Genomic DNA, 21755 nt, shown 5'->3' on the forward strand with positions numbered 1-21755 from the left:
TCCCACCTCCCAAATAAACCATCACATTAATTCAAATGGTAATACATATTTTATTCTGTAATACATCCATTGTTAGATTAATGAGATGAGGCTAAGAAACAAACCTATATATTCGCAATGGATCCCTCCAAATGGGTGGTATTTAAATAAACCTTATACTAAATTATGTGCTTACATGCATATGGGGGCCAAATGCCAGATCATGGCATGCCATAGCTCTCTGTTAATCATGACAGCTGGCTGGTCCTGTTTCATGTGGTCTTCAGGGTACTCACAGTATGAGACTGCTGTCGCCCAGCTCAGGATGCCTGAAACAGTGATCAGCCAATCTCAGCCTCCTGGCCCCGGGGCTGCATGTATCAAGCGCCTCACAGTAGGACTACAGATATAGGATCAGTTTAGTCTTTTAAATCATAAAATGGGATTATATGGACAGGAGTTACCTAACCCTAGATCCGCACTCCTACTCGGAGATGCTCGATACATACGGCCGTAGATCTTCTCACTGGTCCTTGGGCAGAGCTACTGGTTGGCCAGGTGTTGTGACCAGTGGACCCTGGTTCTCATCTTATGCATTAACAAATAAACCAATCAACAGCATTGGAATACAATAATACAGGATTGTAAATTACATAACAATTTGTAACTCCTTAAGTAATAATAATGTGTCCCCTTGCACTCCCCCTGGAGGTAGGCTTTGGTAATAAAGAGACAATACATCCATCCTGTTAATTTTTCATCACACTGACCCATACACACTCCTTTGAAATATTTACCAAAAACCCTCAGTATTTTATTTATTTATTTGACAAGCAGCAGGATCATGTTTGTCACCTCAATTTGTTTTTTTCTTTACATTTGAAAGTAGATACAATTATCAGTTTACCGGTTTTATTACAATATTTTTTTCTTAACTTCGATACATTTAAAAACAACTGCAAACGTGAGAAAAGAAAGCATGGTTTTCCGCGTCTAGTCTCTAACATTTTTGTCAATGTCACAGCTCACTCGCTTTTTTCCCCCCGTTCTTTTTTTGTTTTCGGCTAAAGTCGACCAAAAATGTATTATCAGCTTTGCGCTCAGATACCTACAGGCATTTTCCATTGACGCAATGGGTGCGTGGCACTGGTGATGTTGTAAACAGCATAAAATCAGATGAGGAGGGGATGGGGGCCAGAGGGTGTCATGACTCGGTGGCTGTCTGGGTTGAACAGTTTTGTTTGTTTCCAAGATGGAGGCCCACAGACCTGCTTCATCCCTCCCTCCTAATAGGAGCATGCGAGACAGCGACAGCCCAAAAATAAATGAAGAATGGCCTCTGTCGTTCTTTGCTTAGTCAGCAGTTGGTTGGGGTAGGGGCCTTTTACACCATTATCCCGCCATTACGCCACGTAGCTATACTCGTCTGCAGAGCTCTGGCTCCTCTCGATGTACTGCTTGTCGATGAGCACCTCAATGCACTTCTTGATCATGCTGATACTGGGGTTAAATCTGGCTTTGGACTGGTTGATGACCTGAGTGGAGAAATAAACAGACAGAGAGAGAAATGAACAAACTGCGTTACTCTGTCGTTGGTTAATAGATCCATCGTCAACGCAGTGAACATTCCCTCCGGATTTGATATTGTTATTTCTCCTGTTGCAGCATGCCGTTTATTTCTCCAGCTGGATATTAACAAAAACAATCAACCTCAACTGCCTTTGCTTGCGATAGTACAGCTGTGCCCAATGGAATGGTCTGTGAAGCCATAGAGTGAGCTCTGAGAGGTTTACTGGATGTGTAAAGAATTCCAGTCTGTACTGAAAGGCCGTTCAGATACACTCGTCTTCCGTTCAATTTGCTACAGAACCTCCCTTGGAGCGGTGTTCAGTTATCTCACGCACCTATTGATAATACAGCTCTTCTCTTGCGCAATCACGTACAGCCCAAGGACCAGTGAGAGCACATGCAGTAGTTAGAGACCACATCACAGGTTGGCCCTGGGCAACCAGCATCTCGGGTATGTACCAATCTCTCCATGGAGAGGTGTTGCAAGCACGGAACTGTATGAGATTGCTCAAGAGATGAGGGGTGCATATGTGGTGGGAAAGGTAAGCCACTAAAGCAGTCACGTATGCCCTCATTATATGCTTTGACTGAAATAACAAATATTGAACCATTAAAGTACAAACAGAAAAAGAAAAACAGCAGTTGCAGGGGGTGTGTTGTTAGGGAGAAAGAATATGGTGAGTGAGTACATGAGAGAGAGCGAGGGAGAAAGAGAGCGAGGGAGAAAGAGGTGACAGCTAAGAGCAAGGGGCCGTCTCTCCAGTCCGCAGGCGTGTTCTGACATCATCCCTAAGGAGAGACACTCATTCCATCCTGACACATCTCTCTGTTCTGGGTTCTCGACTCACAGACGGCATAACAGTATCTTACCATCAGGGAAGGAATTCACCCACCTGACAACAAAGTAGAACATCAACACAGGAAGACAGCAGGAAGAGACATAGGTTAGAGAGGCACACCAGGGAGGACACAGTACTCCCTCTGGCAGGGGAAAGACAGAGCTGTGATCTCGGGGAAACCATTGGATCTCTCCTTTCCATGTCTCAACCTGTATCTCCCTCTCCTGTTCCCAGGCTGGTGCGGTGTAGAAAACTCCTATGGCCATTGACAAGACAGCACAAACAGATCTGGGACCAGGCTAGTGTCTCCCTCTATCTCAGGCATCTGTTCAGTTCGTGTACAGTAACTTGCGTGTTTTTATTTATTACATTTTTTTTTTCACCTTTATTTAACCAGGTAGGCTAGTTGAGAACACGTTCTCATTTACAACTGCGACCTGGCCAAGATAAAGCAAAGCAGTTCGACACATACAACACAGAGTTCCACATGGAATAAACAAACATACAGTCAATAATACAGTAGAAAAAGTCTATATACAGTGTGTGCAAATGAGGTAAGATAAGGGAGGTAAGGCAATAAAATAGGCCATAGTGGCGAGGTAATTACGATATAGCAATTAAACACTGGAGTGGTAGAAGTGCAAAAGATGAGTGTGCAAGTAGAGATACTAGGGTGCAAAGGAGCAAAATATATAAATAAATACTGTATGGGCATGAGGTATTTGGGTGGGCTATTTACAGATGGGCTATGTACAGGTGCAATGATCTGTGAGCTGCTCTGGCAGCTGGTGCTTGAAGCTAGTGAGGGAGATATGAGTCTCCAGCTTCAGTGATTTTTGCAGTTCTTTCCAGTCATTGGCAGCAGAGAACTGGAAGGAAAGGCGGCCAACGGAGGTGTCGGCTTTGGGGGTGACCAGTGAAATATATCTGCTTGGAGCGCGGGTGGGTGCTACTATGGTGACCAGTGAGCTGAGATAAGGCGGGGCTTTACCTAGCAAAGACTTGCAGATGACGTGGAGCTAGTGGGTTTGGCGATGAGTATGTAGCGAGGGCCAGCCACCGAGAGAGTACAGGTCGTAGTGGTGGGTAGTATATGGGGCTTTGGTGACAAAACGGATGGCACTGTGATAGATTGCATCCAATTTGTTGAGTAGAGTGTTGGAAGCTATTTTGTAAATGACATCGCCGAAGTCGAGGATTTTGTAGGATAGTCAGTCTTACGAGGGTGTGTCAAACCCTGTACATTGTTGGACGTGTGCGACATTAAAACTCACCTCCTGTATGAGGGCATTGTGTCTGAGCACTTTGCGTGCCTTCATGATTCTCACAATAGCAGCTTGTAAATACATTTTGCGGTCCTCGTCCACTGCACTCCTCGTCTGCTCCATCTCCTGCAGGGTTGCAAACACAGATATAGGGCTTTACACGGAGGCAGACATGTTGACACAGACAACAGCAGATGTGTTTGCATTGGAGGATGAGCAATCAAGGGTATAGTGTACTGTACCTGTGGTGTGTCTTTCTGCATTGACGTTGTGATCTTGAACTTTGTTCTTTTACTGGTGAAACTCATATTTAGTGAAAATGTGGACTCTGCCTCGATTTCCTCCTGAAGACGAGAAAAATAGTTACCTGCTGACTGATGAGAGTATCCAAACGAACCGAGGATTAACACAAATGCCAAGATGAGATGATTTAAAATCCTCCTAACCAATAAAGAAGACCCTGCTGACTCCAGATCTCCAGGTGAATCTGTGGCTGCTGACACCTGACCCCTGACCTTTTGGGAGTCGTGGTTGAGCATCTTGACATCCAGCAGGGACTTGATGGTCTTCTGAAGCTCTTTCTCATTCATCTGGGTGGAGTCCTGGAGCTCCTTGTAGCCTACCTGTTAGGATATGATAGCGTGCTTAGTGACTACTTAGTTAGGGCACAGTTAAGACAGCCCATTTCCCCTAAACATGTCGGTTTGGTAACACACCGTCTCACTGTTGTTGAACGCCAGCAGCACCGCCATCTGGTAGGTGGTCACCATGGCAACGTAGGGCTTGGAGAGATAGTTCATCTTCACCTCACCTGAAGAAGAGGGGTGCCAATCATTACCATCATCACCACCAATGCTGTATATCAATACCACCATCTTATTCGTCACACCTACTGATAACTGCTTGTAAGAAAAACCAAGCAGAAATCAGACAAAAGTAATCCCCAATCCGGTGTTCTCTGGGTATTCTTGTAACCGCAAAGAGGGATTTAGTTCCAATCCATTAATTGCAGTGTTTGTGTGCGGAATGTATGCTGTTGTAATGTTAGAAGGAGTCATCACGGTCTTAGCGCTGTGTGATTTCATGAATCATGTATTAGTGGTGCAAGGTGCAGCTCAGTGTTCGGTAGAATCAGAGCCTCTCCAACATGGACCTGTCGTAGTGTCACACTGATTTGGGATAAAACACCCTGCAGTGCATGCAGACAATCCATTTCAGACTATAGAAGTCTCACCCTGTTACTCTTGTTGAGCTATGGATGCGATTTCAGTTTCAGTGAAACATAAAGTAGTGAGAGTGAGAGTTGAGCCAGTTTATATTCAGCATCACTCTGTCAATGGAAATACAGTATTCTTTCCAACAAAGATATCTACATATATGTTTCAGGATGTTGTGCATCCCTGGAAATAATCAGAATTCATGTAAACAGAGTTTTGAAAACATAGCTTGTCTAATTTAAAAATAGATATGGGGTAAGTTGAGCCCTGAGACAGGGTAAATTAAGCCCCCTACAAATGTCTGTACTGAATGAAATATTATATTTCCCAAACACAATGCAATCGCTTTTTTGTCTTTTAATCATTTTAACCATCTTTTAACGCCTAACTAACACTGTACTTTATTTTTTTTACACTTTTAACATAGGACTTGTTACCTCATATCCCAGCGACAATGTGCCATTACACCTGGAAAGAAAACACTTCAATTTGCTCAACTTGCCATTGGATCAACTTACCCCAAGGCAAACATTTTGACTAATTTAGCCCACAAAGCTAGAAGGATGCACTTTTATGCTAGGTTAAGTACCTCATATTGTAGCTTATAGAGACCCCAACTGATGTATAGAACAATCTTAAAACGATCTACTTAGATTCAAGCATCTTGAAACCTATTAACAAACTAATTTGACTTGGTGAAAATCTGTTTTTTGGACCGAACTTGCTTACCACTTTTTCCATTTTGTTTCTTCCTTCACATACTCAATGAAATTATGACCTTTTCCTAAATATTTGGAAAGATTATACATTTTGTGTATGGTTTCCTTGTGACAATACTCACCTTTGGCTCAAATTACCAAACTCTTTCCTACTGCTGTCAACTAAACATTCCACATCTTTTGCACTGGGTTTCTGTACTACTATCATTTGCTGTGTGTGTGTGTGTGTACCTGTGCAGAGATAGTGCAGCCAGGTCAACTTCCTCCCGCTGAAGTGCTGATTGTAGAACAACTCAAACTGCAGAGGAAAACAATCATGTCAGAATGACATAAGATTAACATCTGCAGTTTTGTTGAACAGCCATGTGTAATCTTTGGGAACCACAGAAAGATACTGCTATATCTCTAAGGGCACGGCCCTCTCTAAACAACCACAGTTTTGTTGAACAGCCATGTGTAATCTTTGGGAACCACAGAAAGATACTGCTATATCTCTAAGGGCACGGCCCTCTCTAAACAACCACAGTTTTGTTGAACAGCCATGTGTAATCTTTGGGAACCACAGAAAGATACTGCTATATCTCTAAGGGCACGGCCCTCTCTAAACAACCACAGTTTTGTTGAACAGCCATGTGTAATCTTTGGGAACCACAGAAAGATACTGCTATATCTCTAAGGGCACGGCCCTCTCTAAACAACCACAGTTTTGTTGAACAGCCATGTGTAATCTTTGGGAACCACAGAAAGATACTGCTATATCTCTAAAGGCACGACCCTCTCTAAACAACCACAGTTTTGTTGAACAGCCATGTGTAATCGTTGGGAACCACAGAAAGATACTGCTATATCTCTAAGGGCACGGCCCTCTCTAAACAACCACAGTTTTGTTGAACAGCCATGTGTAATCGTTGGGAACCACAGAAAGATACTGCTATATCTCTAAGGGCACGGCCCTCTCTAAACAACCACAGTTTTGTTGAACAGCCATGTGTAATCGTTGGGAACCACAGAAAGATACTGCTATATCTCTAAGGGCACGGCCCTCTCTAAACAACCACAGTTTTGTTGAACAGCCATGTGTAAACTTTGAGAACCATAGAAAGATACTGCTATATCTCTAAGGGCACGGCCCTCTCTAAACAACCACAGTTTTGTTGAACAGCCATGTGTAATCTTTGGGAACCACAGAAAGATACTGCTATATCTCTAAGGGCACGGCCCTCTCTAAACAACCACAGTTTTGTTGAACAGCCATGTGTAATCTTTGGGAACCACAGAAAGATACTGCTATATCTCTAAGGGCACGGCCCTCTCTAAACAACCACAGTTTTGTTGAACAGCCATGTGTAATCTTTGAGAACCACAGAAAGATACTGCTATATCTCTAAGGGCACGGCCCTCTCTAAACAACCACAGTTTTGTTGAACAGCCATGTGTAATCTTTGGGAACCACAGAAAGATACTGCTATATCTCTAAGGGCACGGCCCTCTCTAAACAACCACAGTTTTGTTGAACAGCCATGTGTAATCTTTGGGAACCACAGAAAGATACTGCTATATCTCTAAGGGCACGGCCCTCTCTAAACAACCACAGTTTTGTTGAACAGCCATGTGTAATCTTTGAGAACCACAGAAAGATACTGCTATATCTCTAAGGGCACGGCCCTCTCTAAACAACCACAGTTTTGTTGAACAGCCATGTGTAATCTTTGGGAACCACAGAAAGATACTGCTATATCTCTAAGGGCACGGCCCTCTCTAAACAAACACAGTTTTGTTGAACAGCCATGTGTAATCTTTGGGAACCACAGAAAGATACTGCTATATCTCTAAGGGCACGGCCCTCTCTACACAACCACAGTTTTGTTGAACAGCCATGTGTAATCTTTGGGAACCACAGAAAGATACTGCTATATCTCTAAGGGCACGGCCCTCTCTAAACAACCACAGTTTTGTTGAACAGCCATGTGTAATCTTTGGGAAACACAGAAAGATACTGCTATATCTCTAAGGGCACGGCCCTCTCTAAACAACCACAGTTTTGTTGAACAGCCATGTGTAATCTTTGGGAACCACAGAAAGATACTGCTATATCTCTAAGGGCACGGCCCTCTCTAAACAACCACGTCTCCAGAACCACTACTCACCATCTGAACACTCTTCTCCAGCTCTTGTGGGATGGCAAAGGTAGAGGAGGGGACGTGTGTGAGGGGCCAGGCTCCTGCCTGCAACGAGCCAACACACACATGCGCAGACACACACGGTAAGATATCTCCACCACCATAGCCATTGAGCTTCACAGCAAACGTGCCTGAAGTTGCCTAATCTTTAAAAACTGCTTTAAAAACCACAGATAATTCCCCAATTACCCTGTTTCACTGTACTGTCACAACAACCAATTTATTCGGGAAAAAAACACATTGGTGTTTTCTTTCCTAGCAGGGAGTCCGGTTCTACTATTGGTAATGGCTATGATGATGTCATTTGACCACTCTCTGTCCTCTGTTTTGTGTTATATGTGTAACCTCAAGTATGTCTGGCCTATGTTAATTTAAAAAAAAATCACAACCACTCCAGAAGTTTCCCCTCAGGAAAAACAAAGTTATTCTATTATATTCTTTGATGTGACAGTTGCATTTTAAAACACCTGTGTTTTTCCTTCTATAGCTTTTTCTCAATCTTTTTAAATAGTGAGCCAAACATTTTTCAGCACTTTTAATTTCCCTGACTGATCAAACCCCCTTTTTAATCGTGCTCTCTCATCTCTCTGCAGCATTCATATAGTGAGCAATATGTCTGGAAAAACAATAATATCGTATCGCGAGGTCCCTGGCAATCCCCAGCCCTAGTAACAACCACATCTCACCTGTAATACGTAGATCTGGAAGCTGATGCCCAGTTCGACCGGTGATTCCTGGGTCTTGATGAAGTTGTTGAATTTGTTGTTCAGGTCTGCGCTGACGCTCATGTCTGTGTACATTCTGTGGAGCTTGCTTGTGAACTCGTAGCCGCACGCTTGCTGCAGGGGGGAGAGAGAGTTCACAGTGTTATACCTGGGAAAGGGAGAAGTGTGTGTGTGTGTTTGGGGGGGGGGGGGCTTCCTCTTTTGTTCTCTAATGCTCCTCTATTGTTCCTCAAGCAAGGAGAGGTCGATGACATCACGGATTCCCATAAGAGTAAAAAGTTCAAAAATCACTGGAGGACGTCTTGGAGGCAGTGGTATTCATACTCTTTCAGCAATGAACACATTTTTCCCGCAAGAATTTCTCGTAACCCGACAATTTTAAAATGTACATTTTTAAATCAACAAATAACCTTCAAATCATTACATCTTGATCTCTTATTAAAATTAAAATAAAACAAAAAATACATTTACTCAATTGTTTTTTTCAAATAATCTTTCTCAAAAATGTTTGTATATTGTTCCATAGAAGAAAAACATTTTTTAAACTTTTTTATTTTGTCTACCCCTCTGCAGTTCCCCCCACGATCGCACTAGGTGTCGCAACTCTGACTTTAAATATCACTGCTTTAAGGGTTGGTCTGAGAGTTATGAGCAAAAGCATTTTAAAGTGAAAAACTGACAAGTTTAGAGAGTGATGCTTAATTATGGCATGACTTATTGGCATTCCGTTAGCATCTTGTCCAGGGAGTGTACTTGTACGTCAAGGTCTTTCACGCTACAGAAACAGGAGATTCTCCCACACGTCAGAAGCCTTTCGGTCTTGGAAAAGACCTTAACCGGCGCCTGCTAAAGTTGAAAAGAGTCTTATTTCACCTTTAGTTTGTTGATCATGGCTTCTTCCGAGTCCATGGACAAAGACAGCCCGTGTATTAACCGCTTGGCTAACATTCTTGCATAAAACTGTGCGAAAGAAAGAAAGGGGGGGGGGGAGAGAGAGTGAAAAACATAATTAAGTAGAAAACAAAACATCAATTCATTATCTCAGCTTCCCAAAAAAAAAAAAAAAAAAAAAAAAACATCTGTTTTGTTTAATGCTCTTTAAGTGAATCACAAATTCAGTCTGGAAGGAATAAAAAGCAGCCATACTAGCAGTCAATATCCCTGGTCATTTGAGATAATGACGCTAATGCCAGCTACCGTCTGCAAGCTAATGCTAATGCCAGCTGGCGTCTGCCAGCTACCTTTTGAAAAACGTCCTTGTCATCTATGTACTTGAACACGGTAATGAAGCTGGTCAGCTTGTCTTCCACCTCGTTCTCTGTCATTCCCTTTGCAGACTTCTTCAGCAGATTGTCACAATACTTGGCGAGCTATATGGATAAAGGGCAAAACACTACACGGTCAGACATTACTATGGTCTACACAATAAATACAAATGTTTTTTTAAACGCACACAGGTAAAGTAGTAGAGATCGAGACTCACTGCTGTGCACAGGATTTTTACTTTGTCTATTACCAGGGTATGATCTTATAACACCACACATTTCCAAACCTCGGGTGTTATGAATGAGCCTCACCAGTTCAGGTGCTTTGCAGATGGATTTGGGCTCCCTGTGGTTAACCACTGACGTCAAAGCCTGGGGTGTATCAAACAAGGCAGTCATTTTAGGTCATCCGTTTCTGTACATCTACAGCTTAGACGTAGATATACCAAGAGTTAACAGTCATGATTTAACCAACGAAGAGCCTTCATATATACAAACTTGATTCTTTCCCGCAGGGAGTGAGGAACAATCTGGAAGCACATCCTATAGTGAAGACAAACATCTCACTGCCGCCACCTACTGGTATTAACTGTCTAGTGTCCACATTGTGATTTTTGCCAGGGAGTCATAATGATAATACCTTATCAAGTGCGCTCATGAAGTGCTGATCCCCATTCAGCACTGTGTTAATGAGCTGAACAAATTTACTGTGAACCTCCAACACGGACTCCACAAACAGGGTTGGCATCTGGGGAGGGAACCAAATGAAACAACAGGAGGTTTAGCAGTGGCCTGTTATATTATGTTAGCGATATAATCAGATACCGGTAACAGCCAAAATAAAGGAACCACCTGAGTAAATCAGGGATATAAAGTATATTGAAAGCAGGTGCTTGGTTTACATTAGTCAAAATTGCCTATATATATATATATATATATATATATATATATATATATATATATATATATATATATATATATATATATATATATATTTTTTTTTTTTTTAATGCTTTTTGGTCTTAATTTACATTTAAGGTTAGGCATAAGGTAAACAGTGTGGTTAAGGTTAAAATCTCATTTTAAGATAAACTGTAGAAATATGGTAACGCAGGTGTGGCAATTAGCATTCCATCATGTATTAAAATGTCAAGTTGCCCATTATTTTGACTACCATGGCTAGAAGAGACCTCAGTGACTTTCAAAGAGGGGATTTAAAAAGAGCATAGGGGGTGTAAAGGGTTGTGTGTGTTAACTGTGAGTTAGTGATCATCTGATCACGTACAGATAGTGTTTTAAGCCCCCAAAACAACCCATCTAGGACTGTCGATTTACTGAGACGGGTTACTGGTGACCTATTCTTGTCATTACAGGTTTATGACAATGATCATGTGAGTCAAATATTCGAGTCAGAAAAGGATATTCATATTATAGGTTAGCTATGCAAAACCTGACAATCACTTAGGGGGAAAAAAAAGATGAACTATTGGAACCCAGATGTAGAAATAATAGTCGTTGGAACATAACTTACGAAATTACAGTTGACAAAAATGTATGCTTAATCCAGTATAAAACTAATGTATAGAATGTATTATACAAGACACTACATTCCCAAACTGTACAGCACAATGGCAGAGTCATGTCTTTAAGTGGAAAACTAATAATGACTCAATAATCCATGACTTCTAGGAACTTCTTCCAAAACTTTGAAAGATGACTGTCAGAAGTAGTACAATGTAATCCGTCTATCTGCATATTATAAGACATGGGAAATGAGGGTGCAGTGAGATACCGAAGGATTGGACGATACTTTTCTTGCCAATCATTGTGAAAAAGTGTATACTTAAAAACTAGAAATCAACAAATCCTCCATAGTTAACACAATGGAAAGGTCAAATGTATTCTTATCTAAATGTTGAAAGTGCGTGGGTGACGGATAGAAACAAAATGATGCAGTTTGAGGCCACGAGGCGGAGAGTGATGCGGGCGCTGGATATGGGGGTGTGAGCAGGTGGGTCTGGGGCAGGGGTGATGACGGTGACGTGAGTCTGTAGGCTGTTGTCAGTGTATGTATTGTAAAAGAAGGTCACATGTAAAAGCATCATCTGATCATGCATACTGATAATGTAGAGTGAGAACTTGGGGAGGTGGAGATGTGACGTACGTTCTCCTGAGAGAGGTTACTGGTGGCTCGGATGCCCTCGTCGTGGATATGGACCTGGAGCTCCTGGATCATGTGAGGTAAACCACTGGACACGGCTCGCAGCAGGGTGTACATGTTAGCCATGTCTGTAGGGGGAGAGAGGGGAAAAGATGGGTGGGTGGGGGGGGGGGGGTTATGGAGCTCTTCACAGTCAGCCACAGCTGGATGTTCTATGGTCAATTTGAAATCTGATAGCTATTTGCTATGGTAATGGCCAGAAACATATGGGATTTAGCCAGCCAGGTCAAATACAGCCTGCTCAATCGCCAAAGAAAGGATGACCTGTGCTTAATTAACACTGGCTTTAAGCCAGCCCCTGGATCTATAGGCTAGTAGCTACCAGACTGACCATCTAACTCTACTGCCTATCTACACTAAACAAAATTATAAAACGCAACAAGTGTTGGTCCCATGTTGCATGAGCTGAAATAAAAGATCCCAGAAATGTTCCATACAGTTGAAGTTGAAAGTTTACATACACTAAGGTTGGAGTCATTAAAACTCATTTTTCAACCACTCCACAAATATCTTGTTAACAAACTATAGTTCTGTCAAGTTGGTTAGGGACATTTACTTTGTGCATGACAAGTAATTTTTCCAACAATTGTTTACAGACATATTGAATTATAAGTGAAATAATCAATCACAATTCCAGTGGGTCAGAAGTTTACATACACTAAGTTGACTGTGCTTTGAAACAGCTTGGAGAATTCCATAAAATGATGTCACAGCTTTAGAAGTTTCTGATAGGCTAATTGACATCATTTGAGTCAATTGGAGGTGTACCTGTGGATGTATTTCATGGCCTACCTTCAAAAGCAGTGCCTCTTTTGCTTGACATCATGGGCAAACCCAAATAAATCAGCCAAGACCTCAGAAAAAAATGATAGACCTCCACAAGTCTGGTTCATCCTTGGGAGCAATTTCGAAGCGCCTGAAGGTACCACGTTCATCTGTACAAACAATAGTACGCAAGTATAAACAAAATGGGACCACGCGGCGGTCATTACCGCTCAGGAAGGAGACGAGTTCTGTCTCCTAGAGATGAATGTACTTTGGTGAGAAAAGTGCAAATCAATCCCAGAACAGCAGCAATGGACTTTGTGAAGATGCTGGAGGAAACAGGTACAAAAGTATCTGTATCCACAGGAAAACTAATCCCATAAACTAATCCCATAACTTGAAAGGCCGCTCAGCAAGGAAGAAGCCACTGCTCCAAAACCTCAATTAAAAAAGCCAGACTACAGTGTGCAACTGCACATGGGGACAAAGATTGTACTTTTTGGTCGGATGAAACAAGATAATCCATCCACCTGACAGGTGTGGCATATCAAGAAGCTGATTAAAAAGCATAATCCTGACACAGGCGAACCTTGTGCTGGGGACAATAAAAGGCCACTCTACAATGTGCAGTTTTGTCACAGAACACAATGCCACAGAGGTCAGGTTGAGGGAGTATGCAATTGGCATGCTGACTGCAGGAATATCCACCAGAGCTGATGGCAGAGAATTTTTCGACCATAACACGCCTCAAATTGTTTTACACATTGTTCACACCAATAGCGTCTTTGCGCAAAATCATACGCAGCATCATCTGGATGTGTGTGCAACAAAAGTTCAACATTCACCTTCTACTACCATTTCTGTCAAGCCGTCTACACATAGTTTGATGCATACATTCGATAAATCCAGCGTATGCACCACACAACGCACTGCCTCTGTAAAACTATGCTGCAAGGCAAACACAGCGTTCCATTGGATATGCAATGACGCTGTCGGTGTGATCGAGACGTTAGACATTTTGGCAGTACATCCAACCGGCCTCACAACCGCAGACCATGTGTAACCACGCCAGCCCAGGACCCCCACATTCGGCTTCTTCACCTGCAGGATCGTCTGACACCAGCCACCCGGGCAGCTGATGAAACTATGGGTTTGCACAACTGAAGGAATTGCTGCACAAACGGTCATAAACCGTCTCAGGGAAGCTCATCTGCATGTTTGTCGTCCTCACCAGGGTCTTGACCTGACTGCAGTTTGACATCGTAACTGACTTCAGTGGGCAAATACTCACATTCGACGGCCACTGGCACGCTGGAGAAGTGTGCTCTTCACGGATGAATCCCGGTTTCAATTGTCCCGGCAAGATGGCAGACAGTGTGTATGTCATTGTGTGGCGAGCTATTTGCTGATTTCAACATTGTGAACAGAGTGCCCAATGGTGGCGGTGGGGTTATGGTATGGGCAGACATAAACTACAGACAGCGAACACAATTTAATCGATGGCAATTTGAATGCACAGAGATACCATGACAAGATCCCGAGGCCCATTGTCATTTCATTCATCCTCCACCATCACCACATGTTTCAGCATGATAATGCACAGCCCCATGTCGCAAGGATCTCTACACAATTCCTTGATGACGAAAATGTCTCTGTTCTGGCCTGTATACTCATCAGACATGTCACTCATTGAGCATGTTGTTTGGGATGCTTTGAATCTCCATGGACGACAGCATATTCCAGTTCCTGCCAATATCCAGCAACTTCGCACTGCTATCGAAGAGTAGGACAACATTTCACAGGCCACAATCAACAGCCTGATCAACTCTATGTTAAGATGTGTCGCGCTGCATGAGGCAAATGGTGGTCACACCAGATACGGATTGGTTCTGATCCAAGCACCTACTTTTTTTTTTTTAAGGTATCCGGGACCACCAAAATCCATGGATTAGGGCCTAATGAATTTAAACTAACTGATTTCCTTATATGAACTGTAACTCAGTACAATCTTTGAAATTGTTGCATGTTGCGTTTATATTTTTGTTCAGTGTACAGACTGACCATCTAATTTACAGACCGTCCTAACTCTCAGACTGACCATCTAACTACAGACTGACCATCTAACTACAGACTGACCATCTAACTACAGACTGACCATCTAACTACAGTAATATAATCTAAGCCAGCCCCTGGGTCTATTAGTATCAAACAAACTGACCGTCGCTCCTGTAACCAGACTGACCGTCTCTCTTCTCCTGGCGGATGATGTTCTGACACTCCCCATGGAGGAACTGCAGGTGGTCCGCCACCATCCTCTGCTGGCATTCGTGGATGACTTTGGCGTAGGAGCTGGGATGCAGGTACTTTCGACATCGCACCTCCTCGTCTTTCAACCGTCCTAAAACCTAGGTGGAGTCAGGGAGGGATGGGAACACATTGGATTGATTCATTTGTTAAATACAGTTAATTATGCACATGTCAAAGACGCTACTTGCTAACTGGCCCAGGCCCAATTGGGCTGAATGACTGCCAAAAAACATCAAATGGAACGTATAATTAAACAGAATTTCCAAACGTGGGTCTGCTGTAGACCCATGCAGTTCCTTGGTGAGGTCAGTTCCTATCTGCTTACATCATGTCAAAAATAAATGTCCCCCCCACAAGTAATTTTTTTGTGCCGGTATGGCACACATTCAGGACTTTTAGTTTGACATGAGGTAAGTAGAGAGGAAGTGGGTCTACAACAGACGCACGCTTGGAAAGTCTCATTTATGTTCTATTAGATGTTTTTGTATAAATGTACCCCCCCGTATAAGGACCAACCTTATGGAAGATCAGCAGAGTAAGTTTAAATGAAATGTTATTTAACGTTATTTAACTTTGACTTCCGGCAGACTATTACGTTTTTTTTTGGAAGCTAATTCCTAGCAACTCTAGTGTGCAAATACTAGCGTTGCTAAAAGCAGCTAAAGCGCCTGGGTTTGTCTGAAAAGGAAAGCTATCTCAGTTTGATCGCGTGAGGCTGGTCTGGACATGAGAACCGCAGGCCAGGGCAGCGAGCGAGGCATATCACATATCCCATTTATAGGGACTTCAGTCACGCTCAGCAGAACAACAGATGGCCAGACACTCCTACACACTGCCGACTGCCCCATTGCCTTTTAAAGCCAGCGTGGTGTTTATCCTGGTTAAAGGGCTATCAGATCACCAATTTACAGGTCCATTCGTGAACAGAGGCCAAGTGCCAAATGGCACCCTACTCCCTATATAGTGCACTACTTTTCCACAAAGCCCATACGTAGTGGACTACAGTTTATAGTGAATAGGGTGCCATTTCAGACGCACCAGGCGGCAGCCATGATGTGAGTTAGCTAGCTAATGTAAGGGACTGTCTGTGATCTCTTTTCACTAGAGTCAGTCAGTCAAACAGTAATACACAGATTAAACTCTGACGGTGCTACAGCTGGTTGCTCCATGGGTCTCCGCAGACTCACAGCAGAGCAATGCCTGTGTACAGCTGCTCCAAGAGTCACCGAGCCTCTGATAAACTAACACCAAGAACACACAGCAAAATACACCATATCCATTTGTAGCAATGGCAAGTCCCACTATTTAACTGAATTCATAATTTATACTACCCGAACATCAACGGTTTGCCTACATGCTTCCAATGACACAACAGTATTTCTTAGGGTCACAATAGAGAACAGTAGAGCTCTTGGATTCTATGTACAAAGAATAAAACAGAGAGCAGCGGGTAACAAGGAAGTGAATTTCACTACCTGTCCATCAGACAGCTTACCTTTTTCCATAACGCTACTGTGAACAGTTAGACCACAGAGATCCAATAATTCATAGAGCACTATGGATCTCTATTAGGTGGACTTACTACAGCCATCTTACCTTTTCCATATACTGTGAGCAGTTGGACTCTTGCAGTAAATTGGAGGCTTCCTGTTTGTAATACTCTCCTGTTTTCGTCAGAAATGGCCCTTCGAAGATTTCCTGATAAAACTGAAACATAGGAAAAGCCACGCGTGAGTTTAGAGAACACACACGTCGGCATGGACATGCAGTATACTGTACATTAATTAACAAAGGCAAGCACGAACAGTATCAATTATTCAACGGCATAGTGGCTATATAAAAAAAAAACGAGTTTCAAAGACAAGCTAACAACTTAAAAATAAAATAATTCACTGTGGGAAAACAGGCTATAGAGTAAACATATGTGACCACTGTCCAGAAATATCTAGAAACCAACATATGACAGATGCTGACTCACCTTGAGAGGAAACTTTTTCTTGTACTGTTCAACATGAACAAAGGAGTTGATAACCCCATGGATTACTTTCTGATTAGGGTCCTCACCGCACCGGTCACTGGAAGAGATCACACTCCATTAGGGGTGATTCCATTTCTATTCAGCATTTAAATGTGTCTTGCAAAATAATTGAATTAAAAGAGTAGAAGGTGACTTGTGGTTTTCAATTTTATTTCAATAAGTAGCCTAACAGTAATAACCTCAACTGGATTAGCCTGCTACAACAATACTATGTCAGAACAGAGCAAAAGGTTATTTCTTTATCTTCACAGAAACTAACCTTCAGGCCAAATCATTATGACAATAACAAATCACTAAATACGAGAACTGTGCATTTCACCTCAAGAGCTTCTCCTCCAATGCTAGCCTTGTATAATCATAGTGCACATTTGAACCAATAACTACTGTACATATAAACCAAGAACTAACTTTTTGACTTCATTCAGCAGCATCCGTATCAGGACAGCTTGCAGTGGCTCGATCATCAGTTTCCTCCACATGTCTAGTGCTAGCTGAAATTACAGTAAGGAGAATTGTATGAGCACATAATATTGTATGTAAGCACTCAGAAATGCAAACTGATATATTGTGACACGTGTACTGAATAACTGAGAATGTAAGTAATAAGATATGATTGAGACTTACCTCTCCTATCTCCATAAGTGGTTCATTCATGTCAACCCCTCCATAGCCATACTGCAAGTCTGCCTCTGTCAGTTTGTTCTTCTTGATGAACTGTGTGTTGAGGTACCTACATTAGAAAGAGGGGAGAGAAAGTGCAATACACAACATCATATTAAAATAATAACACTTGATAATAACTCTTATCTAGAGTTATTTACCAAAGTGTAGGTAAGACTAGCTCACTATGGGCGACCCATAAGTCTCTACAGATCCACTAGTGTGTGTGAATGGCCAAGTTCCCAGGGCCTCAGGCCACAGAGAGATAGCAGACAGAAATCCTGGCTCTGATGGCAGTCAGACTATCTACAAGTTGTTTTCACAGCTGTGCTGTCCACTTAGCATCAGCAGGACAGTGATGAGAAGCGATATGAACTCAAATGTATATATACAAAATGATGGGATGACAACATACTAAATTACCTCTCAAATTGACGAGGAGCTTGTTGTCGAAAATGATGATATCTAAAGCTGTAACTGTGGTGAGGAAGCCAAAGTCTTAAATTTCCCAAAACATCTATCAATGTGAAATATAAAATATCTGCACCTGAGAAAATGTAGCTTAGCCTAAATTGTAGAAGTGGCAGTGTTCTTTCTATAAGGTGTCAATGGCAGGGTAGGTCAGGAAATAGACATGACTGGGTGATAAGTGCTGGCAGCTATACAATAGCAGTACTCTACTCCAGTACTATCAGATTCCACACACACACAAACACATTACCCGCCCAAGTGCACTTGTAAAAATAGATCCAATACCTCTATGGGGTATTGATTTTCAAATGAAGAGGACACACAGAAACAGTCAATGGTTGTTGACACTTCAAAGACAAGCGTTTCAAGGTAACAATCCCCAATAATGAGGGGAGCCTATGGGAGAAGCAGGAAGGACTGAACTCTACAGTAACTACAGTGCTCATGCACCTCATACCACATTTCTGTGACAAACTCCTACAAAACACAGCCACAGTCAAGTTTACTGGCACTAAACAATAGGGCTTACAGTAAGACTGAACTCATATAAGATGGTCTGTATTATTTCAGATTTAGTCAAACTTGGTGTATTGGCTCGCCTATTCCTCTGGGTTCATCAAAACATTCATAAAAAGGATGATGGATATTACCTGTACAAGCAATCCATGTAGTCTGCTCCCTTGCTATACTCCTCCCAGTATCTGTGGTACATAACTAAAACCTTCTCCTCCGACTCCAGAACTTTCTGAAATTACAGACAAAAAAAAATAAGTTTAATACTTTGGCACGTCAATGAAAAGCAGACAATCAACAAATACAGCTATTAGGCTATCCAATGTTAAGCAATGGAAAAATCTCTGAATCAAGTGAAATCTATAGCTTAATGGACTAACATTTTGTAGATAACAGATCAAATATATTTCCCCCAAATGATGAATCTTATTTACCTTGTACAATTGTCTGACATGGTTCTCCAGGAACACCTTGGTCTCTGTGTATAACTTTTCACCCAGAGGCTCTGGGTAAGCAACACACAAGGCATAGATGTCACTGATTTTAGAGTAAAGGAGTCAAACACATTCATATGTAACACTGAAGAAGAAAAACATTCAGACATTATTTTCTATTTAAAAAGTGACACGTGAACTTGAAAATGTCCCAAAGTTAACTTTGGCTTGTCTTAATGGCTCGACAACGTAATCACAGACCAGTGGCATTTTAGCCTCCTAAATCATAGGCAAACTAAAACACGCAAAAAAAACAACCTTTAAGGATTTTTTTTTTTTTTTTAACTATAGAGCTGAAACGGAAAGGATACGAGAATCTGTCGTTCCATGTGGCCCTCTCCACATAATCAAGCATCACCACCGCCTTGATTGTCGTCAGTAGCTTGTTCCATGTTTCATCAAAGTCCACCACCCGCGGCTTCAAGGACATCGTATGGCTTCTTCTTCAGGCTGAGATAAAGAGGGGGAAATAACAGTCATTGGTGTGATTGCACAGCACTGTAATATTGGAGAAAACTATTTGAGAATTAATAGAGCAGATGAATAATGTATTGTTGTCGAATCAGTTAATATACACTCCAATTTTAATTAGTTCAACATCAGACTGCGAATATGAATGTTTTTCTTCCTCTTCTGACTGGATAAACTGTTACATAATATGTATCAATAATTAAACAATACTTGGAAATACAGATCATCTACTGATCTGCCTGAAGCATAATGATATTAACTCTGATTTGAAGTACTGTTTGCAATTACAATCTCAAACATTGTGTTGTGATAAGGTTAATGACATTAATTGAAGAAATTACAGTTAATGTAACAACTTAAACTAAAAGCCATATCACAAATGTGTCATGTACAAATTTGCAGGGAAAATATTTAAATATTAAACTGCATCAGCTCAATAACACAAATGTCGATTTAGCCCTACATTGCATTAACGTTACACCTCAACATTCAAACAATCAACGAAATGTAATATTAATAGCGAACGTTAAAAAGGGAATAAACTCGACTGTTGCACCAAATTCACGGGCTGTTACTAGAAAACTAATTGACACACTGTAAACAAAACATTTCGCTAAAATAATCAGTAATCATGTTACCCAACGTTGCTAGCTAACTACATCAGCGATGCTATATGCTAACAATATTCAGTCATTCATGACATGAGTTGAACTGTCACAGGTAGCAAGAGGAGTTTAATGCTCACCTTAGATATCCCGCAATACTTTTTTTAGGCCTGGCTAGCTAGCTTGTAGCTATCCATTCGTCATTCAAGCTAGCTTGTCACTTTCGGAGAATGTTGCTACATGTTAAAGCCATAGCTATTTCACTTATTTAGCTACTCATTGAAGTTACAAACAGTCATTTTTTCTCGAACAATGTCTTAAATTTACTAACCAACCATGTAGCTAGGAAGAAGCACCAAAATATCTAGCTAGGTATAACTGCTAGCTGCTAGCTTAGAGATCCAGTTAAAGCTTGGCACTTCTAACGAGCGACCGATTTTGGGTAGCTTCCTAACGTTAGCTAGCTAGCTGCGACTTCAATACATTTGCACTGACAACACGCTACATCACAGTATCATGGTTTACAGAAACATGTCAACAAGGTTACGTGAAGATTTCCAATATATACATACCTCTAACTAATATATGTGTTATTAAAGTCAAGTTTCTTCACTGTCACAGGCTTGATCGCTTTCGCTTAGCTACAGCTCTCCATTACCCTACCTTATGGAAAATACCATTGTATCAGCTGTAGGGTGTACTGTATTGGAGTAGTAATTATTTGCATTTAATAGAATAATATCAGAGAAGGTAAATGTGTATCGTGCACAATGAAAACATGTATATCTAATAAGTCACAATTACAGGGGGCGTCGAGTCAAACACTTACAAAAAAAAATAGATTTTAAGGCAAGAACATCCCTATTTTGTAATGGTGTCGGCACAATCTACGGGTACCCGTTAGGGAGCTGTAAGGTAGAGCAAAAAGTCGTTTATGAATGCGTATGAAAACTAATGTACATTTCTTCAGATGTACAAATGCAAGATGTGAAGTATAAATACTAAAATATATACGGTAGGCTATTATTCGTATGATTGGAAGAGTTAAGAACCAGTCTACTTAAAAAGTTGTGTGTCATTCAAGTGGTCTTGAATATTGACTGTGTCAAACTGTATTACTGTATAAAACTTGTTGTTCCGCTCCTGGATGCTGATTGGACGAGCAGCGTTCCAAGCCGTGCTCTATTGGTCATCAAATACACACCTATGCTTGCTAACAGTTCCATCTGAAAATTATCACTGCGCCTTCAATGAGAATATCCTGTTCATGTTGTTTGTCAGAATCATCTTTTGTATTGATCTCAACTCGCACATAATTTCCCCTTGCTTCCAGTCCAACATTTAGTTTGGTACAGCCGGGGTTAATATCGCTTAGTACCATACATAGAGTGAACAGTGCCCAGAGACAAGACAACTTTTTCTGAGCCATCACGCAACAACGTCACTATCATG

General features: G+C 41.6%; 1 protein-coding gene across 2 annotated transcripts; it reads right to left on the reverse strand.

The window, feature by feature from the left end:
• Positions 1-785: 785 nt before the first annotated feature.
• Positions 786-20962, reverse strand: LOC135522645 (cullin-2-like). 2 transcript variants are annotated; one of them, XM_064949101.1, is made up of 22 exons: positions 20876-20962; positions 19539-19677; positions 19168-19270; positions 18871-18965; positions 17714-17819; positions 17498-17580; positions 17030-17126; positions 16648-16758; positions 14987-15149; positions 11923-12047; positions 10399-10506; positions 10071-10130; positions 9735-9863; positions 9367-9453; positions 8455-8607; positions 7736-7813; positions 5820-5886; positions 4369-4463; positions 4099-4275; positions 3895-3996; positions 3662-3778; positions 786-1514 (listed from the first exon to the last, which is right to left on the reverse strand). In XM_064949101.1, exons 2-22 carry the CDS (start codon positions 19655-19657, stop codon positions 1383-1385), a joined length of 2307 nt encoding a protein of 768 aa, XP_064805173.1. In that variant the 5' UTR covers positions 19658-19677; positions 20876-20962; the 3' UTR covers positions 786-1382. The 2 variants fall into 2 exon arrangements, with proteins under 2 accessions (XP_064805173.1, XP_064805172.1); XM_064949100.1 differs by having other exon boundaries at positions 14963-15149.
• Between the last annotated feature and the right edge of the window lie 793 nt (positions 20963-21755).

Source organism: Oncorhynchus masou, chromosome 30 (genome assembly GCF_036934945.1).
Source record: "Oncorhynchus masou masou isolate Uvic2021 chromosome 30, UVic_Omas_1.1, whole genome shotgun sequence".
NCBI lineage: Eukaryota > Metazoa > Chordata > Actinopteri > Salmoniformes > Salmonidae > Oncorhynchus > Oncorhynchus masou.

Coding starts and splice junctions, on each gene's coding strand:
- LOC135522645 (XM_064949100.1), bottom strand. CDS start 19,657: ATGTCCTTGAAGCCGCGGGTGGTGGACTTTGATGAAACATGGAACAAG. Junction 19,271..19,538: donor ACATGGAACGACAGATTCTC/GTATCCTTTCCG, acceptor CTCTAAAATCAG/TGACATCTATGCCTTGTGTG. Junction 16,759..17,029: donor AGAAAAAGTTTCCTCTCAAG/GTGAGTCAGCAT, acceptor CCTATGTTTCAG/TTTTATCAGGAAATCTTCGA.